Below are 27261 nucleotides of genomic sequence, written 5' to 3' on the forward strand. Positions count from 1 at the left end.
CCTCATGGGCTTTTCTAAGGCAATCATTACTACAGTATCTGAGTACTTCACATTTATTTTCATTACAGCCTGTGAAATGAGGGATTATCCCCATATTACCTATGGGGAACTGAAGCAGAGAGAAATTAGAAGTGTTCACTAATTTTGGGTGCCCAATTTGAGACTCCCAGAACCTGATTTTTTCAGAGAACTTAGCATTCTATATCACTGTATATTTTCAAAGTACAGGTCCCAATGACTTTAATTGCAGGTGTCAGTGCTCAGAAGCTATACAACTCAGACCCTGGGGTCTCAAGTCAGGCACCCAGAAAATGAGGAACACACAATTACTGACCACCGTGGAAAGAAAGGTTTAAGCAATTTGCCCAGCATCACTTAGGAACTCTGTGGCAGGGGAAGGGATATAAACCAATTCTCAAGGGACCATTCAACTGCTTTAACCATAACACCCATTCTCTTTGTTCCTACAATTCCCTATCTCATTCATTACATACCTTTCAACTTCTGCAATAAATATGGCAGAGATTCTACAGACAATCTCTTATTACACAACCCTGATTCCTCCCCAGATCAGGTCCACTGAATAAGACAGAAGCCCTATGGAATAAATGGTATGTGATCATTTAAAGATTGTATCATATGCATGTACACAAGAGGGCCAAATTAAGGTTACACAGGCAACCTTAATTCTGCATTTCCTAACCTCTGACTTGACTATGCTCAAATAAATTTGTTAGTCTCTAAGGTGCCACAAGTACCCCTTTTCTTTTTGACTTGACTTTGCAACCCTACTAATGTTCTTTTAGCAGAGTTTTGCATATATGTGTAATTTGCTAGTTTTTAAAAAGCAAACTGAAGATACAGAAATTCAATCACAGAGTTGGACAGACCTTTGCTTCTTGAGCTTCCCTAATCTGGCCTTGTTCTAGTCCTGTCTCTTCCCTACCCCGGCTCCCCATCCCAATCCCATTCTCCTCAGGTAACCAGTCTGTCTCCACTCATCAAGCTTCTCATTCTAGCTCAGTGGTTCTCAACCTATCTACCATTATGCAGCCCACAATGTGTTATATGGCTGCATCCAATACTACCTATATGGCCCTTAGGATGTCACATGGCTGCAGCTGTGTGCTGATTGGGCCACAGGTGGTGCACGGGCCACAGGCTGAGAACCACTGTCCTGGCCCCAGTCTCATTGCCCAACAAATCCTTGTCATCCTTCCAGTCTGTCTTGGTCCCAGTGTCCCCACACAGCCACTCCCAGTACACAGCCACTCCCAGTTCTCCCACTTCAACCCTCAGCTCTTTGTTCTCAGTCTCTTTCCCAGCTCCCTGCCTCTCTTCATCCAATCTTTCTCCTCTCGCTCCCCCACTCAAATTCTCCACCCCCACTGGTGTGATGGCAAAAGGCACAGCCCTGACACAAAGATCACTCCCTGTCAAATTTCAAGTCCCTGCTCTAAAGTGAGGCTGGGGTGGGGTGGGAAGCACTAAACTTTCTCAAAAGAAAAGAGCACCAGAAATTTTTAACAAGGCGAAAACAAATGTATTTTCCACTAGCCTTGTTCTCAGAAATGGCTGAGCCATTTTGGCTAAACATTTAAAAACAAACAAACATTCAGTATGAGACAGATATCTGGCATGGAAATTATCAGCCCAAATTATTGAAGTTTGGCCAACTGATAACAGGGTCAGAGCAACTGAAATCAGAAGTGTTGGGCAACCTCAGTAACAGGCGGTGCTGTCAGCTCTGCCTATAACCAAATACTTCAAAACAGAATGAAGCACTTTATGTGAATGGCTGATCTTTCCTTCTAGCTTCCCAACTCCAAAGGAAACAAACAATAAGTGGGTAAGATAATAAACACAGGACAGTTCACTAGGTATTGTAAAAAAATCTCTAACTCCAATCTGAACTCTGCTGACAAAATGAACCCTAAAACTTCAAAGTATAAAGGACATCCAGAACAGGAACTGGGTAATGCTTACTAGTTTATGCAATCATGAAATTTACAGTGTTGATACCAAATTAAAATGATAAAACAAAAACAAGATATAGTGTATTAAAAATTTCTCTCTCAAAACATAAGTACAGTAAGTACTGAATGTATTGCTTCTACCAACAAGCAGAGAAGACCGTTAGAAGCTAGGACATGTTTATCTATGCACTGCTCAGGGAATCTCAGTTGCTTCTTCTGATGGGTTCTAATATCTTATCGGCTCTTGAGATTGCATACCAGAGCACTAGAGATAAGAGTGCTGATCTATATAAAGGAAAAAAAATGCAATAATTATTAAAAAATAAAATACTAAGATGGAATTTCTTTATATACATGGTCTCCTTTCTGTTATCTGTTCTTTTATTTCTTTGGTATTTTTATAGAAGTTACAGGATGACACTTCTTCCTCAAAGCAACATGTCATCTTTCTTAGTTGAAGAAAATGGACACTGCAAACATGAAAGCAAGCAAAAATTTCATGACCTGCTTACAGTGCCAGTAAGGACACAGATTCTGTTCCTGCTGAAATCAATAGAAAAGCTTCCTTGACTTTAACAAGGCCAATATCAAGTCCCAAAGATTTTGCCAAGAGGTGGGCAGGATGAAAGGAAGATACTTTAGGTCATCAACGGTGGAGCAAGTTGACTGACACCAGAACAAAAGGAAGGATGGTTTGGGGAAAGTTAAAAAATATAAGTAACTAGATACCAACTTTTGATAATGTGTACATTCTGTCCTGTTCTTGTTTCTCTCTCATCTATTTATATAGTAAGCTTACAGGGGCAGAAACTGTCTGTCTTACTACAATTGCACAGCGCAACTGAAAATAACCCTAACATATCTTTGGGCTCTACCATAATAACAACATTAAATAATTACAATGATTAATAATAAAAAGACTGCATTTGATTAATTGGGAATGGGGAGGGAAGAGTTTTGAAAATTAAAATCATACCTAGAAGTGAAGTCTCCTTTGCAAATGCTGCAGCAATAGCTGGGTCCAATGCTGGTTGCCCATCACCAGACGGAAGATCAGGTCGAGTATAGTCCCTACTTTTATCATTGTTGTACTTCACATTTAAATTCACCAGTTTGGAAAAATCAATCCGTAGGGTACAGCAAGCATTATAAATATTTTGACCATCTAATGCCTGAAAAAGGAAAATTGTATTTAATAACATAAAACATAGCTTGGTCACAACTGTTGAAGTCTGATAAAAGTGAGCACACATTTGTCCATTTAAACTAAAATTATTTAGTTTAAAAACCCAATAAAGATCAAATTCATTAGGTCATTCCTGGAAGCTTTTTAGTTTCCCTTACCTCGAAAAATTTTGCATACCAAAATACCTGGAGATTTATAGTAGTATTTTAATGCAGTAAAACTTGGGAACTAGTTTGTCAGATCTACTGAATCAACCTTGTTCCCCGCTGCTTGGTATTTAATTCAGATTTAATGCAGATATACTGTAAAGTTTTCAAAAGTTAAAACCTACTAAAAACAGTAAAGCATTCTTTTTAAAGGGGCATTAGAGAGAGAGAGATGACTAAATAGAAGGCATTAAAATAATATGTAAAAAGTGGTTATGTGGAGGATCACAGTATTTGCAGTGTTCTAGTAGAATGTTTTTTGTTCTACTGTTGAACAAGAGCAGCAGCAACACTTAAAAGATAAATGAAAGATCTGCTACGCCTATTTTAAGTTAATTTTTTAAAACAAACAATTCCTTACTGTTACTGTGGTTCGATATGTGATGCAGCAGTATTCCACTTAGGTATGTGTGTGCCCACCTCATCAGAGCTGGAGAATTTTGCCTAGCAGTACTCGCAAAAGGATGGTGTTCGTGCCTTGTGGCCATAATCCTTCCCCGGCTATATGAGGTGGTGCCGCTTCGACCCCCCTCAGTTCCTTTGCACAGAACACCCAAAGACTAGACTCCAATGCAGAGGGGACGTAGGATGGGTCATGGAATACATGTCTGCATCATATCTTTAACCCTTTCTTCTTCCTCGAGTACACGCAGCCATGTATTCCGTTTAGGTGACTCACAAACGGAACTCAAAAGCGATTGTTAGATGTGAAAGTGTATTCAGGCCAATTTACTTTTTATTAGGATAGATCAAAGTAATTGTTGAATGTATAGTATATATTCAGAGGTTTAAACCTCGCAGAAACTAGTGGAATGTTTCTTGTATAGTTTTCACTTATCTATTCCTCTCATAATGTAATAGCACACATTTACATGGTAAATATCCTTGCAAATAAATTACCCATCAAAGAAATCTTGTGAAATGCTAATGAAGGACTTAAGGGCTTTACCAGAAAGTTAATTTCAAGCAAGTGGCCATTATGTATATCAGAAAACTTCAATCTGTGAGGTGCGGAGTAATTTTAGGGGAAGGGGCACAGCTAGGGCCCAGATTAACCCCGACAGGGGGTGGGGAGGGAGCTCTGCCCAGCTCCACTCCTGGCCCCGCGCCCGGGGTCCTGGCCACCAGCCCTGCCGCAGGCCTTGGCTGCTAGCATCCACCTCGGCCCCCTTACCCCTGTCCGCGCTCCCAGTTCCCTGTGCTGCTGAGATGGTCGGTAAGATGATTCTGGATCCTAGGTAAGTGGTCGGTTACCGGCATGATACTCTCCTCAATCAGAACTACCACAATCTGATTGCTTCTGGCAGAGCATCCTGGAGTGTGCTCCCCCTTGCTTGTTCACATATACTTTGTGGTGGTATTGTCTGTAAGTATGTGAGAGCCCAAAATGGTCCAGAAAAGCATAACATTGTAGATGGCCTGAAGTGCCATCAGACTGATATGCAGCTCTGACGTTGACTTTTCAGCAGCCCCAGATGTGCTCCACAGCCCCTCAGGGAGGCCTCGGTGACAAAAGTCCTCGCTGGTGAGGGCTGGACAAAGAACAGCCTGACAAACATCCTCTGGAAGCATCCATCACTGTGAGATGTCCAGGACCAATGGAGGAAGATGGACCAATCTGTCTGAGTGAAGAGTTGGACAGTAAACTGTCCTGAGACACATTTGAAGGGGGTCAAAGATGCAACCTTGCAAACTGGACCAGCTGTGTGCAAACAGACCCAGAGTCCAAGAGCCTCAGGCACATCCGAATTCTTGTGAAAGGCTGAGACTGCAGACTGAGGCAAAAGTGGCAAATTGCCTGAAAATTGTCAGTTGGCAAAAATGCTCTCAAACTCTTAGAGAGTCTATAAGGGCAACAATAAACTCAATTTTCTGAATGGGAACCAAAGTTGACTTTCCAGTGTTTAGGATGAGACCCAGATGTTCGAGCAAGTGCATGTAGTGTTGACATGGAAAAGGACTTCCGCTCTAGACACTGCCACTCAGTAAACAGACATCCAGGTAAGGGAAGTTGTAGATTCCTTCCTTCCTGAGGTATGCCATCACCATGACCATGCATATGGTAAAAAACCCAACAGGCTAAAGGGAAGCACCACATATTGGAAATGGTGCTCTGCTATGACAAAACAAAGAAATGTTCTGTGGCTTGGCAAAATTGCCACATGAAAACCTGCCAGAAGGTCCAGAGCAGTCAACCAGTCGTTCCAAGACAATGGTGGAGGATATGTCATGTTGAGGCCATGAAGGTCAAGCATCTTCCCCCTCCCTTAAATTTGGGCACCAGAAAGTACCAGAAATAGAAGCTCTGATCCTGGTGTTCCAGCAGAACCCCCTCCACTGCTCCCAAAGCCAGCAGAGAGCAATCCTGCTTGAGGAGCAGCATCTCATGAGAGGTGTCCCTAAATAGAGATGGAGAAGGAGGAGGGGAGGGGAATAAGAAAGTAAGAATGGCCATACTGGGTCAGACCAAAGGTCCATCCAGCCCAGTATCCTGTCTACCAACAGTGGCCAATGCCAGGTGCCCCAGAGGGAGTGAACCTAACAGGTAATGATCAAGTGATCTCTCTCCTGCCATCCATCTCCACTCTCTGACAAACAGAGGCTAGGGACACCAATCCCTGCCCATCCTGGCTAATAGCCATTAATGGACTTAACCTCCATGAATTTATCCAGTTCTCTTTTAAACCCTGTTATAGTCCTAGCCTTCACAATCTCCTCAGGCAAGGAGTTCCACAGGTTGACTGTGCACTGAGTGAAGAAAAACTTCCTTTTATTTGTTTTAAACCTGCTACCCATTAATTTCATTTGGTGATCCTAGTTCTTATATTATGGGAACAAGTAAATAACTTTTCCTTATTCACTTTCTCCACACCACTCATGATTTTATATACCTCTATCATATCCCCCCTTAGTCTCCACTTTTCCAGGCTGAAACGTCCTAGTCTCTTTAATCTCTCCTCTTATGGGACCTGTTCCAAACCGCTAATCATTTTAGTTGCCCTTTTCTAATACCAGTATATCTTTTTTGAGATGAGGGGACCACATCTGAAAGCAGTGTTCAAGATGTGGGCGTACCATGGATTTATATAAGTGAAATAAGATATTCTCAGTCTTATTCTCTATCCCTTTTTTAATGATTCCTAACATGCCATTTGCTTTTCTGACGGCCTCTACATGCTGCGTGGACGTCTTCAGAGAAATATCCATGATGACTCCAACATCTTTTTTCTGATTAGTTGTAGCTAAATTAGGCCCCATCATATTGTATGTATAGTTGGAGTTATTTTTTCCAACATGCATTACTTTACATTTATCCACATTAAATTTCATTTGCCATTTTGTTGCCCAATTATTAAGTTTTGTGAGATCTCTTTGAAGTTCTTCACAGTCTGCTTTGGTCTTGACTACCTTGAGTAGTTTAGTATCATCTGCAAACTTTGCCACCACATTGTTTACCCCTTTCTCCAGATCATTTATGAATAAGGTGAATAGCATTGGTCCTAGGACTGACTCTTGGGGAACACCACTAGTTACCGCTCTCCATTCTGAAAATTTACCATTTATGCCTACCATTTGTTCCCTGTCTTTTAACCAGTTCTCAATCCACGGATGGATCTTCCCTCTTATCCCATGACAACTTAATTTACGTAATAGCCTTTGGTGACGGACCTTGTCAAAGGCTTTCTGGAAACCTAAGTACACTATGTCCACATGTTTGTTGACCCCCTCAAAGATCTCTAATAGATTAATAAGACATGATCTCCCTTTACAGAAACCATGTTGACTTTTGCGCAACAATTTATGTTCTTCTATGTGTCTGACAATTTTATTCTTTACTATTGTTTCAATTAATTTGCCCAGTATGGACGTTAGACTTACCGGTCTGTAATTTCCAGGATCACCTCTACAGCCCTTCTTAAATATTGGTGTTACATTAGCTATCTTTCAGTCACTGGGTACAGTAGCTGATTTAAAGGACAGGTTACAAACCATAGTTAATAGTTCCACAATTTCACATTTGAGTTCTTTCAGAACTCTTGGGTGAATGCCATCTGATCCCAGTGACTTGTTACAGTTAAGTTTCTCAGTGAATTCCAAAACCACCTCTAATGACACTTCAATCTGTGACAATTCCTCAGATTTGTCACCTACAAAAGACAGCTCAGGTTTGGGAATCTCCCTAACATCCTCAGCCATGAAGACTGAAGCAAAGAATTCATTTAGTTTCTCTGCGATTACTATCATCTTTAAGCGCTCCTTTTGTAACTCGATCGTCCAGGGGACCCACTAGTTGTTTAGCAGGCTTCCTGCTTCTGATGTACTTAAAAAACATTTTGTTATTACCTTTTGAGTTTTTGGCTAGCAGTTCTTCAAACTCCTTTTTGGCCTTTCCAATTACATTTTTACACTTAATTTGGCAGTGTTTATGCTCCTTTCTATATACCTCACTAGGATATGACTTCCACTTTTTAAAAGATGCCTTTTTATCTCTCACTGCTTCTTTTACATGGTTGTTAAGCCACGGTGGCTCTTTTTTAGTTCTTTTACTATGTTTTTTAATTTGGGTTATACATTTAAATTGAGTCTCTATTATGGTGTCTTTGAAAAGTGTCCACGCAGCTTGCAGGGATTTCACTCTAGTCACTGTACCTTTTAATTTCTGTTTAACCTCCTAATTTTTGCGTAGTTCCCCTTTTTGAAATTAAATGCCACAGTGTTGGGCTGTTGAGGTGTTCTTCCCACCACTGGAATGTTAAATGTTATTATATTATGGTCACTATTTCCAAGCGGTCCTGTTATAGTTACCTCTTGGACCAGAACCTGCACTCCACTCAGGACTAGATCGAGAGTTGCCTCTCCCCTTGTGGGTTCCTGCACCAGCTGCTCCAAGAAGCAGTCATTTAAAGTATCAAGAAATTTTGTCTCTGCATTTCATCTTGAGGTGACATGTACCCAGTCAATATGGGGATAACTGAAATCCCCCACTACTACCGAGTTCTTTATTTTGATAGCCTCTCTAATCTCCCTTAGCATTTCATCGTCACTATCACTGTCCTGGTCAGATGGTCGATAATAGATCCCTACTGTTATATTCTTATTAGAACATGGAATTACTATTCACAGAGATTCTATGGAGCATGTGGATTTATTTAAGATTTTTATTTCATTTGATTCTACATCTTCTTTCACATGTAGTGCTACCCCTTACCCCCAACCCCTCCCGCACAACCTGTTCTGTCCTTCCTATATATTTTGTACCCCAGAATGACTGTGTCCCACTGATTGTCCTCACTCCACCAGGTTTCTGTGATGCCTATTATATCAATATCCTCCTTTAACACGAGGCACTCTAGTTCACCCATCTTATTATTTAGACTTCTAGCATTTGTGTACAAGCACTTTAAAAACTTGTCACTGTTTATCTGTCTACCCTTTTCCGATGTGCCAGATTCTTTATGTGAATGTTTTTTTCGTCTGACCTGGCCCATACTTTGTCCTCTTCCATCCTCTCCTCCTGACTAAAACTTAGAGATTCTCTATCAATAGGCCCTCCAAGAGAAGACTCTGTCTGATCCACATGCACCTCTGCAGCAATCAGCTTTCCCCCCATCTCTTAGTTTAAAAATTGCTCTGCAACCTTTTTAATGTTAAGCGCCAGCAGTCTGGATCCACTTTGGTTTAGGTGGCGCCCATCCCTCCTGTATAGGCTTCCCCATCCCAAAAGTTTCCCCAGCTCCAAATGAATCTAAACCTCTTCTCTCTCTACACCATCGTCTTATTTACGCATTGAGACTCTGAAGCTCTGCCTGCCTACCTGGCCCTGCACGTGGAACTGGAAGCATTTCTGAGAATGCCACCAGAGAGGTCCTGGATTTCAGTCTCTTTCCCAGCAGCCTAAATTTGGCCTCCAGGATGTCTTTCCTACCCTTCCCTAGGTCACTGGTACCTACATGTACCACGACCACTGGCTACTCCCCAGCACTACACATAAGTCTATCTAGATGCCTCGAGAGATTCGCAACCTTTGCACCAGGCAGGCAAGTCACCATACGGTTCTCCCGGTCATCACAAACCCAGCTATCTATGTTTCTAATGATCGAAGCTCCCATAATTAATACCTGCCTTTTCCTAATGACTGGAGTTCCCTCCCCCAGAGAGGTAACCTCAGTGCGAAAGGATACCCCAACATCATCTGGAAGGAAGGTACCAACTATGGGAAGATTTCCCTCTGTTCCCGCTGACTGCTCTGCTTCTCTGGGCCTTTCATCCTCCTTAACAGCGCAGGGGCTGTCTGACTGGAGGTGGGACAAATCTTCATTGTCCCGGAAAGCCTCATCAACATACCTCTCTGCCTCCCTTAGCTCCTCCAGTTCCACCACCCTGGCCTCCAAAGCCCGTACACGGTCTCTGAGGGCCAGGAGCTCCTTGCACTAAATGCACACATACGCCACCCGCCCACAGGGCAGGTAATCATACATGCTACACTGAGTGCAATGAACAGGATAGCCCCCACTCTACTGCTGGGTTTCTGCCTGCATTTTCTCCTACAGTTACCTAGGTTAATGATAGGGTTTTTGTTTAAATCAAGAAGTTTTGATTATAGTTTAGTTTAAAGGTTTTAAAGAATGGCAAGTATACCTCGCCCCCTTTCCACTCCCCTTCCAAACTCCCTCTCAAAATTCCCTGTTAGCGGTCCCTGGTCGCAATGCCCTGGTCACTTGCTCACGGCTTTATAGAGCCCGGGCCTTCTTGATAGCCCTGCCCCCAACTAAGGCTCAGCCAATGAACAGAGGCGTCTAGATTCCAAACCTTGTTTAGAAGCTCACAGCTTCCAACTGCCAGCCACAGCACATGGTCCTGTGCAAAGGAACTGGATGGCATAGCCGCATTTGACAGTGCTTAGAACCCAGATGTCAGTGGTGATCGAGACCCAAGCATTGTGAAAGCAAGCCAGTCTGTTCCCAAATGGAGTGTGCAAGGAGAAGGGAGCAGTGACTGGAACATGGCTCTGGTCCAAGGAGTCAAAATGGGTACATGGAGGACTCTCGGGAAAAGCATGTTGACTGGCCAAACCAGAATGCCTCCTCCTCTGGGACTTATGCCCCTTTCTGGGGTAGTCCTGCTGCCTCAGGGAAGGAAAGGCTGCCCAAATGTAGATGATAGACGATGCTGCTGCTGACCACCACAGTGACATCTCTGCACTGGTGGCATATATACCCTCAAGGACTGTAGGATAGCCATAGAGTTCTTGAAGGAGTGCGGAGTCTTGTCGGTTTGGAAAAAAGGACTCCGCCATTGAAGGGTAAATCCTCTATGGCCCGTTGTACATGGGGAGCAATACCCAGATTCAGCAGCCAGGAAGCCCTTCTCATGGTCACCACTGAGGCCATCACTCTGTGATGCAGCATGGACTGCAACGAAGTCTTAGCCACCGATCAGCCTTTGGTGATAAATGCCTGAAATTCCTCCCTCAGGGCTTCAGGGGACACATCAGGTCCAAACATTTAGAGTCTTTATTCTTGGGAGTTGACTTACATCTGCTCTGTCGAGCTCTATGGTTCACAGCAGTTACAACCAGGAAATCTGGGGCTGGATGCAAGTAAAAACCCTCAAATCGCTGCACTGGAATGAAATAACATTTCTCCATATGCTTTACAATAGGCAGTACTGAAGCTGGATTGCTTCAGAGAACTTAGCAGGCTCTCAGAGCTCATCGTTAATAGGGAGGGCGACTAACAGGGCCAGGCAGCTGCAGGATATCCAACAATTTATGGGTATTCTCCTGCAGGAACTCTGTTTGCATACCCAGGGAAACAGCCATGCACTGCGAAAGATCCTGGTATGCCTTGAAATACTCAACTACCAAAGGAGCGGAAGAGCCAGGCACAATGGAATCATCTGGGGATGAAGATAAAATGGTTAACTGTGCCAGAGCCAGATCCTACACCAGGACTGATGGGACCTGGATGGGAAAACTCTGGATGCGCTGCAAGGGAAATGTTCACTGGTGCCTGGGCCTGTGGCAGATCAACTGTCACCACCACAGACCTGCCCAGTGGTTTCACCTTAGACCGAGATGTAGAGTGGAACCTCAGCGACTGAGAAGCAGGGGTTGGAACCGGAGTCAACAGTACAGGGTCTCCATCCTCCCTGCATGGCACCAGGGAGTGGCTGATGGGTCCTGCTCCTTCCTGAATGCCAGCATTCACACCGTACTGGGCTGCACCTCTTCTGGAGGAACAGAGAAGACCCCACGCAACCTGGAGCAACCTTAATCAGTCTCATGCAACCTTTTCCTCGCCACACTCAATGGGGAGGGACTCCTCCGTCCCTTTTGAGAGGCTCCAGTTCCAGAGCAGGAAGCAGTAGAATTCTGAGAACCTGAGGGCGACCTCTGATCTAACAGAGGCCTCGGTGCCAAAGCAAGCTGCACTGCCTGTTCAAGCAGGTGCTGCTTTAGACAAAATTCCCTTGTCATCTGAGTCCATCTTGTGAATGATTTGCAAATCAAACACCAATTTTTGATGTGGGCTTTGCCTAAGCACAGCAAGTACTGTATGTGGGGATTGTTGTTGGGAATTGCTCCCTCACACGATGGACAGTGTTTTAAACCCTGGTGAGGGCATCACCAGAGAAATACTTAAACTAAAGCTAACTAAAACTAACATTATATTAAGGGTACTAATTAACTGTATACTACTAGAAAGGTCACTAAGAAAGAGAGAGATTGTGAAGTTAAGAACCACACACAGCTCCAACCCCAGCCATGAGCAGTAAGAAGGAATTGAGGGGGTTTGCGGTGGTGCCGCCTCATACAGCCAGAGCAGGAGCTATGGTCACAAGACATGAGCGCAGCTCCTCTACAGGTCCTGCTTGGCAAAATTCTCCAGCTGCGATGTGCTGAGGGTGCACTCATCTAAGTAGAATACATGGCTGTATCAACTCAAAGAATTATGTATTTTTCTAATTATGTTCTTGATAATTCCAAATGGAGTTGATGTATGTATCAGGCCCGTTTACAGATTTCTAAAACATTGTACATCTATATATGAATTTTCAAATTTTATTTATGTTTAAAGAAAGCCACATCAGTGTTATTTTTCACTGAATGTCAGTGGTTCTTAAGAACTATTTCTGTACTTCCCAGCAACAAATCTCATGACTAAAAAGCTCTAATTAAAGAGCTTAATACAGGAGAGTAATAGTGGAGGTTTTCACAGCTGATTAAGTTTTATTATTTGTTTGGAAAAAATTGTGCTCATATTAAACCAATATACGATTAATAAGTGATTCTATTAAATACAAATTATCTTGCATACAAACACAGAAGGCTACATTCAAATACTGTGTTGAAATCTATGTCACATGATAGTCCAGTTGACAGATGCCTGTTTCCTTAATTCTTGGCAAGTTTCATTTTTTAATAACTAGTTGAAATAATTATGCATTGAAATTTTCCTATAAACAAAGAATGAGATCATTTCAACTTCTCATTTAGATTGATAGCACAGTGGATATTAACAATGAAAAATTACTCACCTGGAATTCTTCTTTTTTTTAACTATTATTTCACAGAATTCTTACTCTTGGATCTTCTGCTCCCAGCACAAGACAAGGCAGAATTTCCCCAAGTTCAAAGCTTTTGAGTGCTCAAAGGCTGCAGTAGCAGCAGCAGGACTATCCACCTAAGCCCTTCTCACTGATCATGGTCCAACAAACTACCATTACCTCAGTTCCTAGAATCGTCTACTCAGCTCTCTAATTATGGAGGATAAATCAAGACCTCTCAAATTAGTCACAGTTGTAAAAAAATTAACCGCAAAAAACTGCTAAAAAAATTTCTTAGGAAAAAAACCCCCAACAAGAGAGATACACACTCTCCCCCCCCTTTGAAAAGGCATTATCCCCATAGGATTCTCACTCTGAATAAATGGATGTCTCAGAATAAAAGAATTAATACTGTAACAGGCACTGCACAAAAAAAGACAAATGACAATATTCTAACTTTGAAAAACTGGCCAATTCAAATATAAGATGCCTGAAGAAAAACAAAACTAATAGAGGGTGAGAGAGTTTGGGCATTGGCTCAACAGCAACGAGGGACCAAACGGAAACTCCATCCACTGAAGCTGAATCTAGGCAACAACTCTTTGTATGAGGGCTGCTGCAAAATGGGTGCTTTACATGTCAAATTAAAAACAGCCTCAGGCTGGCATCAGAAACTGCCTTGCCTCACATTGTACAAACTGTGAAAGGGGTGGGCTGCAGGCCTGCCTGATGATAGCAATAGGAAATGCAGTCTGCCAGCCATTTAGATATGGTACCTGTGATAGAAATTTTGTCTGCTACACATAGAATCCCAAAAGCCTTCTAATGTGGCTTGTGGAGAAAGACCTCACTAAAACAGACAGGCATATACAGAAAAAGTGCCAGGAGAATGATTGGCTCAACAGGGAGGAATTCAGTCCCCATCTTTGGAAGAAATATTGGATGAACTAGCAATACCAACTGTACCTCTTGATATTTGGTATAAGGTAGATCCAGTCATTACAGCTGAAAGCTTACCCACTTAGCAAGCGAATGCCACTGCCACCAGGAAAGTTACCTTCCACATAAAAAAATAAAAATCTTGATCTCACAGACAGAGAAATGGCTCAAAATCAGCTATCATTAGCTATGTCCAAACCACAGTAATATGCCACACACACAAAAAAAAAGGGGGGAGGGAGGGAGAAGGAGTTTCAAATGTGTAAAGCCTTCTATTAATCTGACGACTATGGGTTGCAGATAGATTTCCTTCAACTGGCTTACAATGGGCAGAAAGAGTTGTCATATTAAGAGAAATACAACTAGACTATAATCCAGAAAGACAAAGGTAGTCAGGCATGTATGGAGGGTATTTGAAAGCATCCATATGTGCTTGTTTGTATTTTCAACTTAGAACTGTAATTCCTCCTGCTACCACCTGAAAGCGTAAGAACAACTTGAAGCATGGTTTCAGAGTAACAGCCGTGTTAGTCTGTATTCACAAAAAGAAAAGGAGTACTTGTGGCACCTTAGAGACTAACCAATTTATTTGAGCATAAGCTTTCGTGAGCTACAGCTCAGAACACTGAATCTCAGGAGTTCCTTTTTGCCAGGAGTGAGGCAAAGAGAACATGATGACCCCTTGCAGCAGACATGAAAACTGTAACTGCTTGGGGCAGTGTGGGACACCTTCAAGAATACTGAAATCTTATCTCTTCTGAGGTTAGGCAGAATCTTTCCTAGTACTGGTGGAGAGCACAGGTACTGATGATGGCAAATATGGTCATCTACTGGTATCATATGGAGAAATCCTTGATCCAGGAACCACTTGTAGCACATGTTCTTCTCCACGAAAATGAGAAATCCAAGACAAAGCCTGCTTTTGCATCTACTATGCTTCCTGACACAGGAGCTGCAATCCAGAGCTCCTTGCTCGCTTATACAGAAATAATAGCCTATTTAAAAAAAGATCACCTTTAGGATTCTGAATGTCTGAAAATCCTTAGTCCATTCCATGGTGACATCTCTTACCCATTATAAAATTACATTAGTTAAAACTGGAAGTCTAGTTCTAGCAGAAGAAGATCCATAGACTATCATCAGGGCAGAGTTGCCCTGAAGTTATTCAGATGGGATGGGAAAGTCCCTCTGGAACTTGCTTCCACTACGATTTAGGTTTTAATGAGGTTATCCATATGGAGATATGTCATAAGCACTATGTATACAGCTAGGGACAACCATAACACTCATAAGTATGGTTCAAAATGACCAGCTATGACAAATAATCTTTACTAGACATATGATGTCCTCAATAGGTCTCTGAGGGACAACCTGGGACTTAAGAATTCAGATAGGGATGCCAGAACCATGGTGTTGACAAACTATTTTTGGGGGTCCTACATGGCAGTATCCTTGAATTAGCCCATCATCCGGAAAGGGAGACATATGCACTCCAGCCTGGCTCCAGGTAGGCCCTGACTACTGTCATTAAAATATGGAATACTCATACAAGTCTCAATGCCAATATAGAGAACTGGCAATGCTGTTCCTCTATAAATGTAAGGGTATTTCTACACTGCAATTGGATTCCCCCAGCTGGCTGTGCCATCTGACTCGTCCTCAGGCTAAAGGGCTCTTTAACTGTGGCACAGACATTTGGGCTCGGCTGAAACCCAAACTCTGGGTCCCTCCCCCGTTACAGGGTTCCAGAGCCCAGGCTACCGCCTGAGCACAAACATCTACATTGCAATTAAGCAGCCCCTTAGCCCAAGTCCCATGACCCTGAGTCAGCTGCAGTGTAAACGTCCCCTCAGACAATGTTTGTGACTGAAAAGTATCACTTTGTGCATGTCAGCATCTGAAAGGCATCTGCAAGGTCCAGAAGTCTTCCTCTAAAAGAGGCATGATAGTTTAGAGTACACCAGAGTCTTGTCTCAGTGTTTTTTTCCTCTGCCCAGACGTAGCTTCCTGCATTCTGCTCAAGGTAAAGTTTGTGCTATCTTCACTTCATTTGCAGATACCATGATCCAAACCAGAGGCGGTGATAAAAACATAGATCAGCATGTCCAGAATCTATTCGAAGAGGAAATGACATTTTCCAGGAAAACAAGTGGTAGGGGAATGCATTTTTCACTATTTATGCTATCTATCTGAATGAGTGAAGTTCCATCGGGCCAGAGGCTTCATAGCACGCATCCTTGTTAATATCTCACTATTTTCTTCAGAACACTCAGATAAATACCATCTCTTCCAAGTACTTACATCACTTAAGTTTTTCAAATTGCTCTTTAACTTCCTTACTAAGTCTTCAATTTCTCTTAAGGTCACATTCTCATTTCCTTTGAAGTCTGCCACTGGAAAATTAATTTCCCATTATCTTCTATAGTAAGAATGATGGAAAAATCATTTAACAACTTCACTATCTCATCATGCTTTTCCACTGACCCCCATGCAGCCCACTAGTTTTTTTTAGAAGGCCTAGTCAAACAGTCTTCTCACTTCTAATGTACTTCAAATGTATTTAAATAGGGACAAGTCATTTCTTGTTCTCTTTTGTCTCCTTTCCAGTCAATTTTCAATTTAGCTGGCACAGTCTGTGTTGCTCAAGACAGATTTTGGCTTTTTAAAGGATTTTTTTTAACCCAATACTTTAACACTAAAAACTGTACTTATTCATTTTACTTACACAGTGAGGTCCTGATATCAGATTGGGCCCTATAGGTGCTACCACAACAGACAAAACAACAATTATTAGGGTATACGTCATCTCTGTATGAAGAAGATTACTCTCTTTAAAAAGCAGTGGAAGAGTTTAGGACATTACTAGATTAGCAACGTCTTATACTAACACTTTTTTCAAATATCTCTTGTAAGCCACACAGGATAAATATGAAATTAAAGAATCAGGGTTAGCTTAAGTTTGGTTAAAGAAATACATGTGTAGTAAAGAAAGGCCCTGACTAGCAAGCTGAAGGCAGGCCTTGAAAATACTAAATTATAAGGCCAGAAGGAATGAAGTAGAGAAGATGTCCTGTTCAAAGAACAACTAATAAGATAAGTGGAAGTCTCTAAAAACAAGGCCTCTGATGTTTAGGGGGGACTGCAGATGGTTTTAAATAAGACAAAAGGAATCTGTCTTAAAAGAAGCCAGCATAAGCCTTCCCACCATGCATACCAGTGTTAAAGCCTACATGAACCCAGATACAATGGAAAAACTGCTCATCAGCAAGAAGGAGGGAAAGGAGGGACTTGGGAAGAAAGGAGGTCGTAAATCTTACGTGGATTAAGACTAGAACTAAGGATGAATTGTCTCAAACTGTTCTTTATCTGAAGTTAGTAATTGGCAATGATTTTACCTGTTTGTTGAAGGGTATTTAAAAAAACAAACAAACACACTCTTAAAGGGTTCATTGCAAAATGACCATGTTGGAACCAATATGGATGTAAGCACCATGGGTTTTAGCCCGTTTGTACATATTTTGCTCAGATACTTATAAATGTTTTGTTACTGTTTGGATGTAGTAAATAGCTTATTATTTATGCTTTTTAGGCAAGTTTAGAGCAATTGTATAAATACCATTTGGCCTTCAGGTTTAATAAAGGAATGTATGGTTAAATCAGTGTCATGGTAATACCATGCACAAATAATAATAATTCCATCACCACAGGATAACTCAATAGCCCAAAAGTAATTTTGTACTTACCAGTTTTGCTTGCTGTGCATTTATTGGATCACCATATTGCAGTAAAGCTTGAAATTGGTTATTCTTTGTGAATGTGATTATCTTCAATACAGCACCAAATTTAGAGAATATCTGTCAAAAATAACAAGACTATATGTATCGAAATTTATTACAAATCATATAAACTAAAAAGTTACACAGACAACTGGCTTACTTGGTGAAGAACATCCAGGGTTACAGGGTAGTACATGTTGTCAATAATTATTCTAAGTACTGGACTCTGAGCTGGAGTCACTGCACTCTCACTAACAGTAGTTCCACTAATGGGAGTATTTGTTGTCTGTACTGCGGTCACTGCCTGAAGAACAGCTTGAGCCCGCTAAATAAAAAGAAAAAATACGTATTATAAAGAAAGTATTTCAAGAAAAAAGGTTCAGAAGCTTATTGCTATATTCATATTGTTACTGCTAACAAATATTTAGTTACCTTTGGCACAATAAAAGTTCACCTCTTTAAAAATATACCTACTGACGTAACAATAGAATGATAAACATTTTAGATATTCCTTCAGTGGTATGGCAGCAAAACTAAACTATCTACTAGATCTAGACAATAAAGTGCAATGCCAAATTAGGGTAGCATAATGGAAACCACCATAATCTACCATCAGGGGTGAAGGCAGTAATACTGAAAATAATGATTGGTTCTTACTGAACAAACAGGAAGAGGCTTCAAATGAAGCCAATAACTGGCCTTTCTAGTAGCAAGTATGGCTCTACTAGTAGGAAAAAAGTGAGCTTTTGGAGGATTTCAGAAGAATATTTCCACAGGTTACTATGAGGAGTAAATCAACAACAAAAAACAAAAACTACAGAATCATAATGTGATTTACTGAATAAAAGAATTTTTTAAAAAAAATATTTCCAATATTCATATTAAAGTTAATCAAAACAAAGCAAAAAGTTCTGATAGGAAAAGATAATGCAAGTATGGTACTTCTAAAATATTCCGATTTCTGTTTTAATGAAATAATACACAGTAACTGAGAACAGTCAGAACAAAGTGGTCACAGATGAGCAAACTACTTGCAGTCTGTATTATCCAACCTCTTTAAAAAACAAAAATCCCAAGAGTTTCTTAAAGCAACAAGCACAGTTTTAAAAATTCCTCGGATAATCACATAGCAACAACACATGAGCACACGTCTACATAACTACTTCTATTGCCAACTGATCAAATTTTAAAAGGGTTAGATGATTTTCTGAGGAAAAAATGCAAAAAAGAGGGTTTTCATTTCATGTTTTATTACAGTACCTTTAAGAGGTAAAACAATACACAACAGAAGAGACAAAAGTGTGCATGCCAGGTAAAAATCATAATCAATCATCAACATATGAATGCATAGTGCATAATCTAAAGGTATTACCAGAGACAATACACAACTGCAGATCTCACAATGAAACGAATTAAGGAATAAGGAATAAGGAAAGTAAGAAAAAAAGACCTGGTGAACACTACTTGGGACAAGAAAGTTTACTGTATCATGTCAAGCATTAGTTAATGCTACTCTGACAAAAGTATTTTGAAGACAATGTTAATTTCTTTTTAAAAACAAATGAAACACACCTCACTTTTACGCCACTCAAACATTTGGCTGAGTTACTTCATTGTTTCAGTCTATTTTTTAAACAAATAGTAATGTGCCAATTAAAATTTATGTCTTAGGGTAACCTGGGAAGAAGTTTTTGCAAGTTCTGGTCCTTCGACTGTACAACAAACTCTTACTCACACAAGTGAGCTCAATCAGGACTATTCAAGTAAGAAAGGATTTGTCTGCTCTGGCTTTCTACATCAGAGCCTGAAAACACTCTTTTTTCAGTGTGTGCTTATTCCTTACATTTAATTCCACTAAGGTCAACTGGACTGCATACCAGAGCAAGCATGATTGTTGGAATGAGCATTTGCACTGTAGCGCCTACAGCTTAGAAATTACAAGAGCAACAGATTGTTTTGGAGGAGGAAAAAATTCAGTTAATATTTTTATAGAAACCCTTCTTTTGAAGGTGTTTGAGAAAAATGTAATGTTGGAATAGGCAAAATCAGCTGCATATTTAACTTATGAAGTATTACATAAAATTGATTTCTTTTAAAGTTTCATATTATTCTACCACATTTGACTATTTCACCTTATGATCCTAGGAACATCATAATACATAAGCCTATAAAAATACAAAGTCTATATTAAAACATTTCATTCTGACAAACTGACAATCAAGGAGATTCACAGTTATGGCAGTCATTCTGTTCTTAACTCACCTAGTTGTGCCTAGGTACTGCAGCACACAAGGTAAAAAATGTTTGTTTTAAATCCGAACTTTAATGTTATTTTGTTGTTGTGTTTACATGTCTTTTAGGACAAAATATCTTTACAAAATTATTAAAATGACATGAAACATTCAAATGACTTTTAAATCTGTTCTTTTAGTCAGGCATAAACCTATTGTGATTATACTTTTTCCATAGATAACCATGTTGCTGACAACCAATCATGGGAAATTCACACAGAGTCATAAAGGCAACTTGTTTTTACTTTCAAAGTTCAAAACTTGGCTGTTTAAGGTACCCTACTTTTTCTAATTACAGCTCCTTCTCTCCTCCCTTTAGCTTAACCATTTGTACTTTTCTCCTATTTTATCTTTGCAATGAATCTACTGATCCTCTCATTTTCTTTGCATTTCTCTGTCGTGAATGTAAGGAAAGGACCATTTTAAAAATGAAACTGCCTAGCTTTCAAATGTAACCTACAAATTTGGGTAACAAAATTATGTGGTGAATGCCCCACCAGACCAGACTTAATAGGATAATCTGCACATGACCCATCAACAACTCCTTTTTAGTTTTCCCAGCAGGTACGACAATGTCCATCCCCAACTGGCTCCTGCTCTGTATATTGCTCCATCATGCTGGTGATGTCACAGAATATTTACAGCATTGTACTGTCAATTAATTTATTATAAAGGGTGCTTACAAGACTGAGCCAACTTAGTGCTAAAACAAAGATGGTATGGAAGCAAGGATACGCCAAAAGGCTGACAGCATCACATCAGAGCAGAAGACGGTTGATTGAAGCAGGCAGGACATTGCCACAGGACCCCAAAGAAAATGAAAGGCAAATACATGACTGATAGTGTTCCTGCGGTTTAAAGTTGTACATGAATCCACCACATATTGCCCATGCTGGCGTAATGTTTTATCATTCCCTTTACAAACTTCATTCTATTTACCTTTAAGTACTCATTTCTTACAGCTGGCACTTTTTATACTTACAATCTAAAATATTTCTTTAATGGGTAGGAGAATACTCAGAGATCCAAAAGATCTAGTATGTTTGTAGTGCCAGGCAGGGAAATTAATACCAAACTTAATTTTAGCAGAAAGCAAAACTATCAAGCAAGGAAGTTTCCAGAAAGCTTCTCTTAAAAACATAATTAAAAAAATAAATTTGCTATTAACATACTATTATATCAAAAAGGACTTAAGTATGACAAGAGAGTAACAGAAATTGTAGATTGTCACAACAGACAGCATTAGTCTGATCGAAAAGGGAACACAAGAAATGAACATGAAGATATTAGCATTTGAACAACGAAGGGTCAATGCTTCTTTTCCCCATTCTTTGTAGGTTACAGCAACCTCAAATACTAGGAAGACCTTTACTGCCCATTACGTTGTCTTTGAAACAGTTCCCTGTTCTATTAAAAAAGTGTATTACAACTGTTTTGAGAGAATAATAGGTTCTACACACATCCAAGATCAAACAACAAAATTCTCAGTTACTGAATACATTTTTCCCAGGGTGATCGTTAATGCATTTTTCTTCAGAAACTGTACAGTGGGAAGAGCAGACTAAACAAACTGAGGTTAATAAAACTATTGAATTTATGATTCAAAACACTGGAAGTAGGATTCTGCATTAGCGTTAGGGCAATTCCATATGGTACTGAACTCTCAAACGCCAGAACCAAGAAACAAAGTTTTAGTTATGTAACTTCTAAACCAAGAGTCAATATTAAGACTTATTTTATGAAAAAAATTCAAATTTAATTAGAAACAATTAACCATGAAATACATGAATAAAATTCTAACATATAATTGCAACATGTACAATTCCAAACTGTGTCTTTTATAATATCACAATAAACTGCAGCTATCAGAAATAAAGTTTAGTTTATACAAAAATATATTCATGACTACATAGTGTATAGTTGAATGTATGCTAAACTTAATTTGCTATTCTATGCATTTGTTATAATCCATAACAGTAAATATACCTGGTTTAGTGTATTATCAGTCTTTAGCTCTTTATGATTGGAGTACTGAATATAGATGGGTTGGTTACGAAGATGAGGTGTCACAGCAGAATAGTAATTAACCATAGTGATAGCTGCTTCTTCTGTTGCCAGCTCCAAAAAAGCCTAAAATGTAAGAATTAAAAAAAAAAAAATAGTATTTACACACTACACTTTGTATTGCTAGAATAAAACACATTCACATAATGCAGGGATTTGATCAGATTTCTAGTTTTCATGTTTTGCCAAAAAAAAAAAAAAATAATAAAAAAAAATAAAAAAACCAACACAACAACAAAAAACCAAACCCCCCACTTCTCTGGAATGGGTCAGTAGTTGGCAAATAAAGCCCATATCTTCAAAGACATCGTTTTATGTCTGCCCAGTTTAGCAAACTGGGGTTTGTGCACATAAAATGATACCTTTGAAGAGGCTGGCCTAAATGGTTAGCTTGAAAGCCATATATTTTGAGTGTCATCTGCTCTGAACTATTAGTCTTTTACTGCTTTCTAACACAAAATAGACTAGAAATAGTATGGAGCACATGGAAGAGGAGTACAAACTGAAAGAATGCAAGGTTTTTCATTTTAAATTATTTACCATTTACATCTGGATTAATCTCAGTAAGATTTTACTAGTATATCTGGAATGAGAAAATACTTAGTCACTGTACTATAAATGGAACCCTGAAACAAGAAGAATACCTGATTTTTTCCTTTTAGCATCAGGATGTTGGTTACCTTACCAAAAGGTAAGCCTAAAGCAATAACTTCTGTTTCTGTCACTTCACCAGGCAATTTCCTGATATGAAGAACACGAGAAGGAGCCCCATCCATTTTATCCTCTGCTTTGAATTTCTTGTTGTCATTACCATTGGCTGAAAGACATTTTTAAACTCCATTTCATATTTATAAGTCAGTAGTATTTTAGAAAATATCTACACAAGCAAACTTTTCAAATAAGATCGTTTTGTACTTGAGGCTAAATATTCAAGTCACCATCTGAGCTATGCACCCTCCCATTCATGTCAGCAAAGCCATTTAACATTTACCTACAATTTCTAAAGAAACTAACAAGTGGATGAAAATTTGAAACTGCTAGAGATCATATGACAAAGTTTGTGGAGAACAAATGTGATTGCCAGAGGACTAGAGAAAAATCTATGTAATTGATAAACAAGTCCAGTTAATTTCACTTTGATATGTGTGTGTGGGGCGGAGGGGGGGGAACGACCTAGAATAAATCGATAGGCAGGCACTTATGTAAAAAAAAAAAAAAAAAAAATCCTCTCAGAGCCCAGCCTGAGTAATAAGAGTTGTTGTTGGAGAATTCCACAAAGGGAAGATAATGAAGAAGTCCGCCATCTTCAAGTATTCAGAGCGGTGACGGTAGCCTCTCAGTCTTACAGCATTATATTCATATATTAAGGTCAGAGGGAACCATTAGGCTTTCTAGTCTGCCCCATGGATAAAATGGCCATAGAATTTCTCTCACTACCCCTGTACTGAGCCCAATAACTTGTATTTGATTAACACATAAGGCATCCAGTCTTGATTTAAAAAACATCAAAAGCCGGAGAACCCTCCATTGCATGTGGTAGTTTGTCCCAATGAACCTCCACTGTTAAAAATGTGTACCTTATTTCTAATTTGTATTTGTCTGGCTTTAACTTCCAGCCATTGGTTCTTGTTCTGCCTTTCTCTGCTACATTAAAGAGCCCTGTAGTGCTTTATAGTCTCCCTGTGAAAATACTTATACACTAATCATAGACTTTAAGGTCAGAAGGGACCATCAGGATCATGTAATCTGACCTCCTGCACAAAAACTTACCCACCTACACCTCCTATCACCTCTCATTTTCTTTATGATAAATTAACCAGATTGAGATCAAGTCTTTCACAGTAAGGCACTTTTCCAGGCCTCAAAATTGTTTCTCTCTCTTCTCTGCACCCTCTTCAATTTTTCAACATCCTTTTTAAAATGTAAACAGCAGAACTGGATGCAGTATTCCAGTAGTGGCACCCCCCAATGATGAAGTGGGAAGGGAGAATCCACACAGTAGCAGATGCTTTGCCCCGACCTCTTATGGTATGTCTACACAGCAAAGAAAATCTCATGGCTGGCCCATACCAGCCGACTCAGGCTCACAGGGCTTGGGCTGTGGGGCTGTTTCACTGCTGGAGCTCTGGGATCCTTCCACCCTTCAACTGGGGCCATGAGCTGTTCTGGTATCTACACAGAGAATTATTCACTAATAGGACAAGCAGTAATACCAGAGCTAAGAAAAAAATATCTATAGGGTTCCCCCCCCAATGAATAAAAATTAAGTTGGCAAAACTCATGAAATTAAGCAAGTTTAAAAAAAAATCAAGATTATTCTATGAAAATTTAGCATAAAAGACATTTTTTTAATAAAATGTAAAAAAAAAAAATTAAGTTACATTGTTTCATTATAACTAATTATGACTATATACTATTGAGTCCAGTTTCCTGACTGTGTTAACAAAAGCTATTTTGACACATTGACAGATGGGGTTATGCACCATGGGTGGACTCTATGCCAGCCCATAAAGAGGCTCTCTCAATGTGAACAGCAGGGAGTTGCTGCTACACTTGTTGTTTCTAAGGGCTCGAAGACTTGTAAGGAAAGCGTTAAGTATCACTTCACGGATAGTAATTCCAGGAAGTATTATTTGACTTCATGTGTGTTATGTGCCGACTTATCAGTTATGCAGATATATGCAAATTGTTGATCTATAATAATAAACAGCATTTGTCAAACTTCTGAAAGTTTCAGGAAAATGAAAACTATTGTGCTCCCTTCAGTCCTACCATGTGTTAAAAACATATCCATAATTTAATTTTTTTTATTAAATTAAGCTACATCTTAAAATACATCTTTACATTTTTATTTAAAGAACAGAAAGTATATTCAATATGGGATGTTAAGAAATGTTTGCATAAAATTATTTATTATTTAAACTGGAAGAAGATTTTCAAGTTTTCAATAGTATTAATTACCAGTGATTGTTTTATATTTGTTACATCTAAGTGGAAATTTCTTGTTTATACCAAACAACCCAATGTACCTTTAAATTAGTTAGTGATAGGATGAAAGAGCTTGTTGTTTAGCAGTCACTCAGATTTTCATACATAGTTTTCTCCTTTCTTACATGTTTTAATAAGCAGTAACATTATTAACAATGCTGACATTTAAACTAATATTACTGGCATCTGAGGGCAGTTCACAGCTCAAAGTTATCATTTCAGGCTCTCTGCAAACTCAGGCAGAGATCCTTGCATATGTTAAAAAATGTCTCATTTTGAAGGTTTTCTTAGCAACCAGAACAGCCAGAAACTAACTTTATTTGTTTTTAAGGAATATGAAATCTGGGACTGAGAATGAAATATGGGACTCGGGAGTACAATTGAGAGATCAGTCCATACTCCCTCATCTCCAGCTAGTATTTCACAAATCTACAAGGATACATACAAAACACTTTGGAAACACCGTATTAAAGGAAATATTGTAATTTTATATTAACATTAATTTGTGCATATTTTAATTATCAGTTTCTGTTGATCTTGTAGAAATAGAAGGGTAAATTTAAGATTAGATTTCAAACCCAATGTACAAACTTTTAGCCTTTCAAATGATTGTTTGCCCTCCCCACACTTTGAAGTTGCTTGATATTAGAGTTATATCTAGAGTCCTAAGTATAATAATGAACTTTTGTTCTGGTCACTTTATCTTTACATAAATACTCTGTGAGAAATTCCAGGTTGCTGACTGTTTAAAATGAACACATACAGAGATTCCCTTTAACTTGTGGCTCAGAGTGAGAAATGGATGGTTGTCTCCACCTCAGCTCATCAAATGAGGAGACTGTTGCATGTAACAACAGAAAGCAGTTTACCCAACATCTCATGGAAAAGGATGGAGTTCCAACAGATAAGACATGCAGTTTCTCAAAAATTCTAATTTCACCTGCTAACAGAAAGCAGTGATGTCTTGCTTCTTCGCTCTCTTTGCCAGCCAGCATAAAGCAATGTGTCTTATTTGAGTCATGGATTGAGTAACACTGCCCTTTGTAAATTTTTACGAAGTATATATTAATGTGAACTTTCAAAATAAAAATATTGAGTTTGAAAATATGAAATTCATTCAGTTTTCAAAACTGTTATTAGAAGCACTGAAGGAAACCTCTCCACCTTACTCTGCATAGTCTCTCACTTACCATTTTAAATGATACTTCTCAACAGGAGATAAAGCCCAATGATATATTGTGGGAAAAAGGGAATGATGATCCCTTTTTAATACATGAAAAAACAGATGTTGTTCAAAACCGCTAGAAGGTAAACTCAATTATTGTTAGAAAATGTTCAGTCATTTTAACAATGGTATACCTATGTAATCAACTATTGAGTGGCTGTAGCGATTATGTACTGTGGCTCATCTCAATCACAGATGGATTAAGGAAACAGCAGGCCAGCATAAAAGGTCCTCCCTGATGCAACAGGCTAAGTAAATAAATATGGGCAAGCCAGGAGAAATGTCAGTGTTTCAATTCTGCCAAAAAATACAATTACAGTACTTGGCACTTTAAATAGCTGACTGCCCACAGGCTTGTATCATCATGAAATCTAACTTTCACCAGATCTAAAAAGACTAATCAAGTTTAACCTCCTCCCCCATTGCTAATTTTCTGGACAACATAAAAATTAATGTTCACAAGGAAAAATATCTGCAACTCACTGTGGAAAAGCCAACATCATCCAAACGATCATTGTTACTAAGCTGAATTATTTGTTTTGTATTATCCCTGTTGCCAATTCCAAACAAATCCCATCTTCAAAAGACACATCTACAGGACGGGAAAATCCCAAAGCTCTCTCTAGGTAAAATGTACTCAATATTCAGTTACATACCATTTAGTAGTCTGTTAGTTAAAAGTAATCTCTACAATAGCTAACAAAATGATTATCGCTTAGAATTTCACTGAAGAAAATAAACCCACATACACACCCCTTCTCAAAAATACTGTCATCACTTTTCCAAATCTATACACAGAACCCCAAGATGCTGAATAACCAGCAACAATTTAAGAGACTGATGGGCGTGCTATACATATGCTACTATTTTAAGTCTAGTACATGCAGAAGGTTCCTTGCTGCTTAATCCCCTCCCAAAGATTAGAAACGTTCTGTTTATTTAGCATAAACTGAATTCTTGAAGTTGCCTGTTTAAGAATAGTCAGGACCTTTCACTCCTTCAGCAAGGTATTGATAATTCCTATGAAGGGCAAAACAACCACTTAGCTTTCTTTTAAGCAA

General features: G+C 39.4%; 1 protein-coding gene across 5 annotated transcripts in view; it reads right to left on the bottom strand.

Moving 5' to 3' along the window:
* Positions 1–27261, bottom strand: part of PTBP2 (polypyrimidine tract binding protein 2) — an 87783-nt gene that overhangs the window by 17943 nt on the left and 42579 nt on the right. For all 5 annotated transcript variants that reach the window (XM_077823477.1, XM_077823481.1, XM_077823479.1 and 2 more), the window contains 5 exons: positions 22632–22804; positions 21910–22053; positions 17793–17957; positions 17600–17710; positions 2953–3148 (listed from right to left, as the gene is read on the bottom strand). In XM_077823477.1, coding sequence (XP_077679603.1) covers positions 2953–3148; positions 17600–17710; positions 17793–17957; positions 21910–22053; positions 22632–22804 — 789 coding nt within the window. The remainder of the gene's footprint in view (positions 1–2952; positions 3149–17599; positions 17711–17792; positions 17958–21909; positions 22054–22631; positions 22805–27261) is intronic.

The sequence above is a fragment of the Eretmochelys imbricata genome, chromosome 8 (genome assembly GCF_965152235.1).
Source record: "Eretmochelys imbricata isolate rEreImb1 chromosome 8, rEreImb1.hap1, whole genome shotgun sequence".
Taxonomy (NCBI): domain Eukaryota; kingdom Metazoa; phylum Chordata; order Testudines; family Cheloniidae; genus Eretmochelys; species Eretmochelys imbricata.